This window comes from Ictidomys tridecemlineatus, chromosome 8, assembly GCF_052094955.1.
Source record: "Ictidomys tridecemlineatus isolate mIctTri1 chromosome 8, mIctTri1.hap1, whole genome shotgun sequence".
Classification (NCBI taxonomy): Eukaryota; Metazoa; Chordata; class Mammalia; order Rodentia; family Sciuridae; genus Ictidomys; species Ictidomys tridecemlineatus.
Genome location: NC_135484.1, coordinates 27,657,217 through 27,670,950, shown reverse-complemented (window position 1 = coordinate 27,670,950; position 13,734 = coordinate 27,657,217). Strand labels below are relative to the sequence as shown.

The window sequence follows — 13,734 nt, the reverse complement described above, 5'->3', positions numbered from 1 at the left end:
TTACTATTCCAAGAGACTCTTGCCCCGGAAGACAAAAATTCCTTTGAGATTCATTCTAGAACATCCTGAAAAACCCACCAATTCTTCAATAAAAAACATAAAAACATCTTGATTTCAAGTATCTGAGCCCTTTTCTTCAAATCCTAACATTACCGTGTCCGCCAAGACTATTATATCATGATTTTTACCTAATTTCAAATAAGCCTCCACATAGAAAGACAAACTTCAGAGTTCAAAATCACATGATTGGTGTTATGTTGCTCTACCAAATATGAAAGTATTTTATACTTCTGAAACAGAACAACACTCTAAATGATTACTTGAAATACCACAAAGTTTATAGACAACAATCTTGTGCTCAATGTAGCTCCAAGGTAATTACTGTGTAGTTTGTCATAGAAAAAAATTTCAACAAATCAAGTTTTAAAGATTTAATGCACTTTTATCAGTGATACATGAACTAGGCAGCAACCAGTCCAAACAGACAGGAACTAACTGGGCATGTCTGGAGAGTTCTTTTTTGACAGCTAAAGGAGGAACATGGAAATAGCACACTGCAAAAAGCAATTGGTTAGCTTTAGGTTAAAGTAGAGGGAATTTCCTTATCTGGCCCAGGCTAACTGAGTTCCTTTTGGTTAATTACTGTGAACATTCTGTTATTGTTGTTGTTGTTTTTAAATTACCTGTTTGGTAATTTATCTACCAACTCCCTCCAGATCTCTCAGAAGGTCAGATCTTACAAAGCAATAGGTTATGTTTTGGTTTGGTGACATAAAACCTGAGCATAAATGGCTCCATTTTGAATTAATCTGCTAGGACCTAGTTCAGGAGCTAAGACCAAATCAATGGCCTTCTACGAATTTTATTTAATAAAATTAAATAGGATAGGATATCAGCAATGATAAATAGAGACTCAAAGCTATCCCTTACACACACATGTGCCTATGCATACACATACATACATACTCAATAATGGAACATACAGTGTGAAAGGCACTAACTATAAGACAACTTAAATGCAAACTTGATGCTCATACTTGCTTTACTCATACATAGGAAATGCTAATATCACACAAACTCAAGAAAGCAGAATGGATTATTTGTGAATGCTGATAATGAACACTAGTATTGGTTAGTACTGAATAATACTAGTTTCATAAAGCTTTTCAGGTAAGCAATAAAGCTAAAGCAATTAGCAGTTAACAAAATCCATATTCATTTATTCAAATAAACTTTTATAATCTGTATTGTATAATATTACTCAGAAAGTACCTAGCAACAATAACAATAACAAATATTTTGTTTTAGACACATTACTCATTTTTTAGAATTGCTCTCAGAACTAAAAAGTGCAGTTTTTTTAAAAAAAGTATTTTTTTAGTTGTAGATGAACACACAGTATCTTTATTTATTTTTATGTGGTGCTAAGGATCGAGTCCAGTGCCTCACACATGCAAGGCAAGCACTTTACCACTGAGCTACAGTCCCAGCCCCAAAGGATAGTTATTAATAACTATCATTTTAATAACTATCCAGCCCAAAGGATAATTATTAAAATGATTACCAGTGTATTAGAGACAGCAACAACATTTTTTTTAAAAAGATACCTTTATGTTATTTATTTATTTTTATGTGGTGCTGAGGATCAAACCCAGGGCCTTGCACGTGCTAGGTGAGCGCTCTACCGCTGAGCCACAACTCCAGCCCCAGCAACAACATTTTGATAATTTGTTTGAATGAGGTAACAAGAAGAATCAATATATAATGTTACCAATAAGATACTTAGGTAATGACTCTCAACTATGAAGACATTTACAAGTTACCTCTTCCATGAGGGCAAAAAACACTTTGACACTAGTTCATATCATGAATGCTTACATTTAAGATCTGGGAGAAGCAAATATTCCTGCCTCAATATTTAAAGAAAAGATAGCTCAAAATTTGCAATACTAGTCAAGAGTCCAACCAAGCTAAGAATAAGTACTCTTCTCCAATACAGAAAGCAGTTTTCATGAAGTGTGAAACACTAAAGAAGGATGAAGTGATAATTTTTACAGGTCAATAAATTACACTTGTCTATGGGAATTACAAGAAGACTACATTTCTTTTCAATGGAAAGAAAAAATAGTAGAGATAATAGGAGATATCTATATCTATTTCTATATATACAGCTTGAAAAACCTGTTTACCCATAGTTTTCTCTAGACTATGCCCTTCAAGTCAGATTTCCATCGAAAACCATATAGACAGGTTGTTTCCAACCTTGACTAGGCATTTACCTCTCCTGAATGCAAAGAACATCAATGTTCAGGACAACCTAGAATATCTGAGGTGGAGCTTGAGCATCCACATTTTTAAAAGCTCCCCAGCTGATTGCAGTATCTGGGTGAATACTGATAGAACAGGTGTGTAGAATGTTAGAGGAGAAAGCCAATCTAAGATTAACTACTAGCTAGGGATACATTATGAGAGTGTACTTAAATGCACCATCTCTCACAACCACTGATTCACTAACAAAATGTTTTTAGAATGTGATGAAAACACAGGGAAAACTGAGCTTTGGGATTTGTTTGTGTGTTACTGAGAATCAAACCCAGGAACTTAGGCACACTAAGCATGTGCTCTACCACTGGGCCACACCCCAGCCACCACAAGAAACTGTTGTTGTTGCCATAATCCTTCTTTGTAGGTGGTAGTTTAATCATACGTTATTCACATACCTCAAACTACCTTAGCAATTATCCTTTGTGACACTATCCAAACTCTCCAGGGCATAATGACAGAAATACTTGTTTGCTAGTATTACAGGGTTCTCTAATCTCTTCACAAGGTGAACAAGATGTCATGGACCACCTGTTCAATGTAAGAGCTTGTCATCCAGGTATTTCTGAACAACCCACTCATACCAACTACATGGCAAGGGGCAGGGCAGAGGGCATATTTTTGGTGTTGGTGTGCTTTATATATGTAAAGTGACATTTGAATAAATTTAAGTTACAAGGTGATTTTAAAAGTGTTTTCTTCTACTAGACAGGTTGGTACATGCCTGTAATCCCAGCAACTTGGGAGGCTGAAGCAGGAGAATCATAAGTTCAAGGCTACACTCAGCAACTTAACAAGATCCTCTCTCAAAAATAAAAGAAAAAAGGCTGGGGATAGGGTACAGTGGTTAAGCACTCCACTCCTAGGTTCAATCCTTTGTACTAAAAAAAAAAAAAAAAAAAAAAAAAAGGCTTTCTGGAGGGGGAAAAGGAAGGGATGTGGCTAACATTGAGTTCCACAATTTGACAGTGATGGCATCTTTAAATTTTATATTATTTCAAGGCTACAATACGTATATATTACTTTAAAACCTCTAGGAATGATTAACAAAAGGTTTAATGTGACAACTTCTTATACAATCACTCAAGGAATTTATTGAATAATTCCTATTACTGTTTCATAAGAATTCATAAGCATGCCTCATGAATTAACCAAGAAGAAACCCTAGAATAGAATCATAAAATAAATATATATATATATATATAAAGTTAGACTATACATGTGGTATGTAGCAGTAGCTGTTTGCTTATTCGCTGTTCTTCCCCCTTCCTATGTCATTTGGGAAACAAATGGCTGAAGAGGGAGGAGTGAGCACTTTTGGCCAATGAAATAGAAGCGCCAGGATGCTGTATATTCCAGGGAGCTCCGTTTTCCCTTTCTTCTGGAATGTAGATACAGAGGCCCGAGGCAAAAAGTTAAGACTACGGGGACCTTGGGACAGTGCCTGCATTGGAAGGATGTCTTCTTCAGCTTGGGCCAGTAGAGAAAGGCTCTGTGAGGGCTTGGCACCTGCATTGAGGCTTCAATGATGACAATAAAGCAATCCCGCCAAGATCTCATTTGATTTTAGTGTGACCAGCAGACAGAGACACCGGCAGAGGGGAGGCTCCAAAGGAGGTGGTGGCCTCCTCCTTTGTGGTTCACTCTAAGAGTTCTGGGTTTCAGGCTCACAACAGTAAGAATCCACTGAAGGGTTTTAGGCAATAGTGACATGGTGTGGTTTTTCTTTTTTTTTTTTTAATAAATTTTATTTTTTAGAGCAGTTTTAGGTTTAAGCAAAGCTGGGCTCAAGGTTCACAGATTTCCCATATAACGCCCTTCCCTGTCACACGCTCGTCCTCCGACTTATCAGCTTCTCAATGATGAGACTGCGTTGACATCGTTCTCACCAATGGTGTGATTTTTAACTTCAGAAAGATCTCTGTGGCTACCCTGAGGAAGGATGGATGAAGGGCAGAGGAAAGAGGAAAAGCAGAGACTACTAAAAACAGAGATAGTTGCAGAGACTTAGTAAGGAGTTAAGTGAGAGGCCCAAAGACTTAGACTAGAATTGAAATCATGCTGATGTCAAAGAGTAGCAAGACTCAGAATATAGTGCAGAAGTTGAGACAACAAACAGTATGGCCTTGGAAACAAGAATACAAATGTACCCTGTTTAGCTGGAACAGCTGGCTGGATAGAGGGTACTGTTAACAGACACAGAGAATGCTTCAGGGGGAGTAGCTCTGGGGGTAAAAATCCACGGTTCACTTTGGCCACGTCAACCTGGAGATGCCTGCATACTTACAAGTTCAAGATGTTGGGTAGACAGATGATCCCCAGAGCCCAGGGGGAGTGTCCCTTCTGAGGAAGGCTGATCATATGAACTTATCACCATGGCCACAGAAGGGAATGAGGGCAAACAAAGCAATAAACTCATGATAGAGACAGGCCAATAAAGACAATAGTCACAAATAATCCAATTCAAAGACTGAATACACAGTACATAGATAATATACACCATTGATAGTAGGAGTGTGGTCTAACAGAGACCTCAGAGAAGGCATGAGGCTTCAGAAATTATGAGGCTGAAAGAGGAGAGTGCAGAAACAAAACATAAGGCCAAGCCCTAGAGCAGCGAGCGAGAAAGGCAGCGAGTGACAGAAAACACTGTTACCAGAGTTTTCGGGTCCCTGAATGGCTTTTTTTCCCCCTAAAAATGATTCCATTTTCTGCAAGTCCCTATTGAGTGTGGTTCAAACCACACGTTTTTTCTTGTAGTAGTCCTATTAAGCATGGGTTATATCTTTTGTAGTTGTTCCATAGTTCTTAGATATCCCATCCCGTCCCCCAGTATTTTTTTCCAGTTTTTTTTCTCTTGGCTATTCAGTTCTGGAAGCCTCTCTAGACACATCCTCCAGCTCAGAGGCTCTTTCCTCAACTGTGCCCAGTCCACTAATGAAGCCATCACATTCTTCACTTCTGTTACAGTGTTTGTTTTTTAACCTCGATTTCTTTTTTATGAATTTCCTTTTCTCACTTGACCTTACCATCTATTCTTGCACATTGTCTCTTTTTCCCACTAGAAACTTTAGCATATTAATCTTAGTTGTTTTAAATTCCAAGTCTGCTGACTCCAAACACCTCTCATATCTGATTTTGCTTAGGATACCTAAGTTTCTTCAAATTGAGTTTTTTCAGCCTTTTAGTATGCCTTGTAATTTTTTCTTGAAAGGTGAACATGATGTACTGAGTAAAATAATTGGCTTCATTAATGTGGTGACAAAGGATTGGAGAGGGGAAGAATTCTATAGTTCTATGATTAAGGCTCAGTCTTTAAGTAAGCTTGTGTCCTTGGTCTGTGAACTTCATAAATATGTCATCTTTTACCCCCTTTAGGTGGAACAGGATGGCTAGACTGGGCTACAGTTTGGCAAGGCTCTGATAAAACAATTTCTCCTGAGGGCAGTCCTTGTTAAAGAAAAATAAAATGCTCTGGTGTATTTAAAAAAAAAATTTTTTTTCCTCTTTCCCTGCCAGAAGCACATCAGAATTTTCCTCCAATATTCACTTGGAGAGCCTGATAGAACTTCAAAAGATAAGACTTAGAAAGGCATGGGGGCAGTTCTTAACACTCAAACTTGTTCATGTGGGGCCTTTGGCAATATGTCAACTGGAGCTCAGGTTTTCTGGTTCCCATGTATGGATTTTTGCTGTGAAAACTGGTGGCTTTCTGTATTCACCTATCTGGGGGTAGGGTGGGGGGATCTCCTGCCCTTCATCTATGGATCCTCAGAGCTATTGATTCATCAGTTTGTTCAGCTTTCCACTTGTTGGGACAGAATGACAACTTCCAGGCTCCTCACATGCTGCACTGGAAACTACCGTGACATGCTTATTCTCCATTTACCCATGTACCAACCATCTCTATCCAATATAACCCCAGCCCAACACACACACACATTCTCTCTTTCAGTCCTTGAAAGCTGTGTCCTTCCCTACCAGAGTCTTTTTTTCCCCATCAGAGTTTTGCACTTAAACTGCTGAACAATGCAGTAGATAAAGCTGAGATTGAGTTGATTAACATAATGGAGCTTTCAGTTTTAATATTCAGAATATCAGCAAGTACTTTCTAAAATGCTATCAACTAATTGAAGTACTTTCGAAAATGGATTTTATTAGCCACAAGTACAGTACCTGCTGTCTCTTTCTGGGATTTCCTTAATAGCGATTCTGACTTGGTTGCTTAGGTCTCTACCTGCGTAGACTATCCCATAAGTGCCTTTTCCTAAAACAACTCTGTCTCCGTTTTCATCATATTCATAGTCATACTACAAAAGAAAAAAGAGAAAGAGAAGATTGAAACATTAGCTGCATTTGACATTTTCAAACACTGATTTTTTTTTTTTTTTGCCCAAGAACATGTTTTCTTATTTTATCAGATGGTCTTAACAAGTGAAATAATAAGATAAAGTGGTAGCTTCAAGAACCAAAAAACAGCATAAAGCAGATAGCAAATTCATGTTTGTGACAGTATACATGTTATGAATATAGTGGGAACTTACAGTTAAATGCATAAAAGTGCTTTTCCAAAAGCTTACTTGGATTCTTTACCCATTTGGTCCTGGTTTTTCATTGATCCAGGAGATGTATACAATTGACATCACATCTATCAATATCACATCTAATTATTATTCTTGTTGTTCAGCTTTTAGTACTATTAAAACATTTCATTTTCTGCCAAGAGAATAAAACCACTGAAAGGGTTTGGGTAAGGAGAAAATTTTGCAGACTTGCTAGTTGATGATAAGTAAGGATTGCTTTATTTTATCTTCAGTTTCTTAAGACCCAAACATATTTCAAAAACTAAAAATAGAGGGAAAATTTTATCTTTGATGTAAAAAGGAACATCTATGTTCCTGAACCTCAAAATGCCAAGCATGTCAGACAAATATGGAAAATTGGATCAAAGGGAAAGGGGCACAGAGAACATTTCATAGGAACCATCTCAGACCTGGGGGCATCATCCAGAAAGGCTTGTCCTCCATATTGGACTGGACTACAGAATTTAGGACCATGAAATGGTCAGGCCACATCTCTGAGAAACCCTGTGAAAAACAACAGGCCAGCAGGAGCTGTCAGAAGAGCAAGGTTCTGCTACTGTCTTCAATTTCCTAGAGTATGAAACTGGCAGCCCACAGTCAGCTCTGACTCACAGAAGGGTTGGCCGTTAAAAAGAAACTGAGTTTAACATTTATAAGCCAACAAATTAACATTAATACTGATAAGTAATCCACGAAGAGGACAATGGTCATGGATTTTTATGTTCATTAAAAACACAGCCTTGAAAAATTTAAAGCAGAGCTGAAAAACTTACAGTGAAAAATAAATAAATATAAACAACAAGTTTTTAACAGAACTCTTAAGAACAGATACATCTAGCAGACAAACTCAAAATACGGACTTTAGTGACATAATTAACAAGTTTGATATAACTTACACAGAAAGAGATCTGAATATATGAAAAACATAACTGTTCATATATTAGGCCACAAAGAAATTTTCAACAAATTCTAAAGAAGAGAGATCTTAAAGACCATAATCTTTGAATATAGGATATTAATGTAAGATAGCAAAATGTACACTTTAAGAAAATTAATGGGTTTAAAAGTAAATGGTCGTAAGAATTATAAAACAATTTCAAGGAATGATTTAAAAAAGCATTATGTATCAAATACTGAAGATATTGAAATGAAAATTTTCATGGCCTTAAATAATTCCATAAAAAAATAAAGAAATACTTAAATAAGTTAAATATTCAAGTCAATGAAATATAAAAAGGACAATCTATTCCAAAGAAAGGAGAAGAGAAGCTCTGTTTTGGCAGTATGGTAGAGTAAGAACTTAAGAAACTTCCTGCTAACATCACTTGGAAAAACAAAAAATTAAATGCATTTCCAATCTTATAAAAATAGAACTAGAAATGCAGAGGGACAGGAATCCTAAAGAGTAATCAAAAAAACTGAGGCTCCTGCAGCCCAGATGTGAGGGAGGGGATGAAAGTAGGGGTTTTTAAAATTTTATTATCTAGGACAGGAGTTTCTAAATACTTTCTGTAAAGAACCAGATAGTGAATATTTTAAATTTGGGAACATATGGTCTTTGTAGCAACTCAATTCTGCCACTGTAGGGCGAAAACCACTCAGTAGATATGTACACAAATGGGCATGGTTGTGTTTCAATAAATAACTGTATTTACCATGGTAAGTCATTGGGCTGGATGTGGCTCTTAAGCCATAGCTAACCTCTCACCAGTGACTTGGGTCTTATTGTCCCAGAGGCGACAGGAAATATAGTCTAGTGCCTACATCAGGCAAAGAGCTGGAACACTCAAGATCACGCCCTTAAAGGACTAAAATTAGTGAGGACAGATTAGAAAATTGAATCCACTGAACTAGGATAAAAAGAAAAAGTTGATCTCAGACTAAGTTCTGGATGAGCAAAACCTTGTCTGCCCTGAATACTTTCAAGCACACCTGATCTTCAAATTTGCACTTATTATAATATTCATAATTGCTCTTGGTGGGAGACACAAAGCAAAAACATTTTAAAGGGAGATTGCCTTCATACTAGCTACTCAGAATTCTCACCAATAGCAAACCACTGAAATTGAGCTCATAATCCAAAAATTTTAAATATAAAAGAACACGATTCACCATTTGTGAAAAGATATGACAAATATCAATCCTCAAAACTTCACAAATTGGAAAGTGTACAATATTTATTTAACATAAAGATATAAAATAAGAGATTTTTAAAATGAGAAAGGGTAAGATATTCTAAAAAAGACCAGAGAGATTTGAGACAGAATTGAATATAACTTTCAGGAACTGAGCCCTAAATAGGAAAGATTAAAAATAAATTCACACTCAGATATGACACAGGGAACCTACAAAATACCAAAGATAGATTATAAACGGAAGCAGAGCTGAAAGGGACACACATTCCCTGACTCCCCATCATGGACCATTCTCTGGCTCAGGATGGAGGCCAAGCTCTGGGAAGGAAATGTCTACTTCCTTTGTGGCAACATTAAGCATCCATTGCAAGGTGCTCAGGGGGACCCTAGAGAATGCTCCTATGCTGACCACCTAATGTTAAGGGTGAAGACAGTCCTGTTCAGAGCAGATGACCAGGGAGGTTTTCAGAGGCAGGAAATAAGCATCAGGGTCATTCAGCAATTTTCCCAGACTTAGAGATAAAAATAGGCTTCTGAAAAGAGACAATAAGAAGAATTCAAACCATACCGTCCAAAAGAACCCAAGTCTCCACACCCAACTACTGTGGTCCTGTACTCTGCAATGCTCTGCACGCTAGAAGGATCCCAGCAGAGGCCATCAATAAAGACGGTAAGTTTTGTCAATGTGCTCTTCCAAAAAAAAAAAACAGAATCCTAAACTCTGAACCTAGAATCACCATCACCTTATATTAGTACAATTTTATAAAAGAAAAAAGATCCCCAACTTTTAATGACCTGTTTGATTTGGCTGTCATAAGCCTGTGTCATAGTGAGAAAAGCCTGATTACTCTCAACTTACAAATGATCAAAAATATCTTTTTCAGTGAAAATGTTGAAATTATGGTTTAAGACCAGATCCTAACATTGAAGATCTTGTGTTCTTTCTATGACCAATGCTATAGGGGAACCCTATTACTGCATAAGGGCTTATAAACTGAATATTAGTTCAATTACCCAAACACCAGTATTAAAAGATATTCCAGGATATTGTCAATATCCACTGAACATCTGCTTGCTTTTTCAAGCCACATCTGGTAACTACTGCCCTCTCAGATTCCATTCTTTAACTTCCTTTACTCCCTATAACAAATTGATTGACAAATGCCTTCTTAAAATCTCACAAATTCATATTATATTTCTTATCCTCAGTGCTAATGCCTCAGATTAGGCTTTTCTTCTGTACTAATTCAATAGAGCCTTCTCAGTCCCCTCCACTCTTGTTGCTCCGTTCCACAATGTTTTCTCTATTTAGACGACAGTGAACTTTGCAATGTCTAAGATTCCAAAGTAAGCCTCCCATGTCAGTTACACTGTCTCTGCTTCATTGGCTCCTTATTGCTTTGGGAATAAAATCCCACCTCCTTAGCAGAGTATAAATGCCCTTCAGGATCTGAAGGCTGCCTCTGTTTCCAGTCTTCTCTCTTATCCATCTCTTCCTTCTAGGAAGTTCTCAGGAGGTTCTCCAGACTTTGCCTTTACCCAGGCTGCTGTTCCTACCTACATAATTCCATTCCAGGCTGCAAAACCAAGCTCCAGGAAGCTTACCTGAACTGTCTACCTGGCCTCCCAGAGCAGAGCTGGGCTCTGGTCAGCTGGGCTTCCAAGGTCCTTTGCTTGCCATGATTAGGCATCTACCACTCTGCCTTCTCTTTCCACTTGTCTGTATCTCCTCCTGGACTCTGGGTTCTCTGATAACCAGGACTCCATCTTTAATTGCTCTATTCTTTATCTTGGCAATATTTGGCTTGCAGTAGATGATCAGTAGTGATTTGCTTAGTTAATCAATAAGTTTATAAACATGTGATCAGAACATTTTTTTGACCAGGTGCCAAAATAACACATTTAAAGTGAATATGAAGTTTATGTTTGGTTGGAAGTAGTTTTGCCAACAGGAATATTTATGTAGCACAGTAAAGAATACACAAAACCTTAATGGGGATGCTCAAGTTTCAGGTTCCCTCAGGAATCTAAAGAATCCAAAGAGTATTTCATTTATTTATTTATTTGTTTGTTTGTTTATTTTTAGTTGTTGATGGGCCTTTATTTTTTATTATTTATATATGGTGCTGAGAATCGAACCTAGTGCCTCATACATGCTAAACAAGTGCTTTGCTACTAAGCCGCAATCCTAGCCCACCAAAGACTATTTTTTTAAAAAAAAAAAAAACAATTATGTATTAGGTACAAAAGTTGATTCCTGTACAAGAAAGTGGTCATAAGCAAAATCAAAAGAACATTTAATAAGACCAATGTGAAGTCAGGCATGGTGGCTCATGCCTGTAATCCCAGTAGCTCAGGTGGCTGAGGCAGGAGGATATCTAATTCAAAGCCAACCTCAACAATTTAGTGAGGCCCTAAGCAACTCAGTGAGACCCTGTCTCTGAACAAAACATTAAAAAGGGCTAAGGATGTGGCTCAGTGGTTAAGTGTCCCTGGGTTCAATCCCTAGTATTAAAAAAAAAATAGACCAATGTGATTTAAATAAAATCATCCCAATGGGTAGATACTGCTTTATTTCTTTTTTTTTATCTCCTCTTTCTATTCTTACAAGATAAAGACAGAAATTGAAAATATAGCTTTAAAGGACGTTAAAAGAGATAGGAGGTGGGTCTGAAGTTAAAAGAGATACAAGGCAGGTCATAGAAGTTTATGTATGTGATGGCCAGAAAATCTAAACAGAGCTATGGTCAGGCACTCAGAAAGAGAGAGTCTGTCAAATGACAAATATGGAGGGGAAAAGGAATGTTTTAAAAAAAATAGAGAGTGCTATTACAATTCTTATATATTTTGCATTTTATTTCTATGGCAATAGGTTAGCAAATCAGGTTGTTGCTAAGGGAGACACAATTGCACTTCAAAGTAATGATGGGAATACTTCTAGAATCTTCCCTTTTTTATTGCCAACACAGAACAATCTAAACTGGTGCTGGGAAGATAATTGGCTTAGGAATACAATACTGACAAGGCCATATGACAAGGTAGTGCTTCATTCAGTCCTTGCACTGCCAAGGGACCTACAGTGAAAGAACCACCTTTAAAACCCAGACACATCCCTCAGGGACTTAATTAACTCCATTAGGTGATTAGTCACCTCAAGGACCCAAAGGGCTGTTTTGCTAATTTTCAGTCTCTATTGCCTCCTTAATATGATAATGCCCAAAACAAAAATAAATGCCAACTACAGCAAGTACAAATACCTATATTACTTTTTTTTTTCTTTCTTGCAGTGCTGGGTACCAAACCCAGGGGTCCATCCATGCTAGGCAGGCACTCTACAACTGAGCTACATCCCTGGACCAAAAGATCACCATCTTCTCTTCTTCTTTTTGTTGAAGCCATAACTTTATTAATGATAGAAACAATACAAATTTCAAACCAAGCTGCAGTTATCCTTTTGAAACATCAGAAAAAGGTCTTGGCTGTCACATGGTTACATTGCTAATTCCATAATGGCATCTACAATGTCTTTGCTATTGTTCTTTGGGGATCAGACTGCCCTTGCCTTTATAGGCATAAGTGATCACCTTCTTTATTTTTTAACTTTTTTAATACCTTTATTTTATTTATTTATTTTTATGTGGTGCTGAGGATCAAACCCAGGGCCTTGCACGTGCTAGGTGAGCGCTCTGCCACCGAGCCTTCTTAATGAGCCTCTCTATCTAAAACTGCATGTCCCTGCTACACTGCAACTTCCTAAATCCTCTGCTTTATTTTTCTTGCTAACATCAATCACTAACATATTAAATATTTCACATGTTGATGTTTATTATTTGTCTCTCATTAGGATGAAGGTGGGGATTTTTCTTTATTTTGTTCTATGCTGAATTCCCAGCATCTAGAGTAATGCCAACTCCCTACAGTTATCCAATAAACGTTGAGTGAATTAATGGGATCCATTAATGAATTAATGCACCCACTCATTGTGAACAATGATTATCATAGGCTGAAAATACCTGAACAGCAGCCACAGGAAAGAGAAACAAAAACAGAAACAAAAATTGTTCAAAACTTTTTTTTGCTGACTTAAGCAAAACCTCCTGAAAATACAGTCACCATGAATCCCCCTTTCAGAACTTCACAGTTAAAAAGGAGATGAACCCCTCACATCGAAATTACACAAATGAAACTATCAAAACTTTCTGTACTTTTCACTTGTTTCTGATTACTGTGCTGCCATTTGCTTTCCTTTAAGGTCCTAAGCCCCCTTCTTACTAAGATGATATACAAATCCTGAACTCAAGCTCTTTGGGGACCACTTTTTCACATGCTAAGTTTCTTTCATTCATTTCCATTGACTAAATGAATAAACTTTGTCTCTTCCCCTGTTAACCTGCCTTCTGTTGATTAATTTGCAAGCCACCCGACTACAGAATATTAGTTGGAAAAGGTAAAGGCGGATTTTATTTTCTCCTCCCAAAAGAATGAACGAAGACAAAATTGATACTCATATCATACAACACTTTAAGTGATGTATTTTCTCAGTGAGGTAACTGTGGGTGTTCAGTTTTAGATCTTTACAAAAATAGAAATAGGATGTTAAAGAAAAATAAACCCATTTGCTACGTGATGATTCCAACCGATTTAAATGAATTCGAAGCCAAAATCTGCTGTTTGCTAACGTTTGTGAGGCCAAT

The 13,734-nt window shown here is 37.2% G+C and overlaps 1 protein-coding gene across 7 annotated transcripts in view; it reads right to left on the bottom strand.

Annotated features, from left to right (window-relative positions):
* The window catches only part of Map3k5 (mitogen-activated protein kinase kinase kinase 5), a 210,060-nt gene that overhangs the window by 54,545 nt on the left and 141,781 nt on the right, over positions 1 to 13,734 (bottom strand). For all 7 annotated transcript variants that reach the window (XM_078019065.1, XM_078019061.1, XM_078019062.1 and 4 more), the window contains one exon: positions 6,499 to 6,632. In XM_078019065.1, the coding sequence (XP_077875191.1) occupies positions 6,499 to 6,632 (134 nt within the window). The remainder of the gene's footprint in view (positions 1 to 6,498; positions 6,633 to 13,734) is intronic.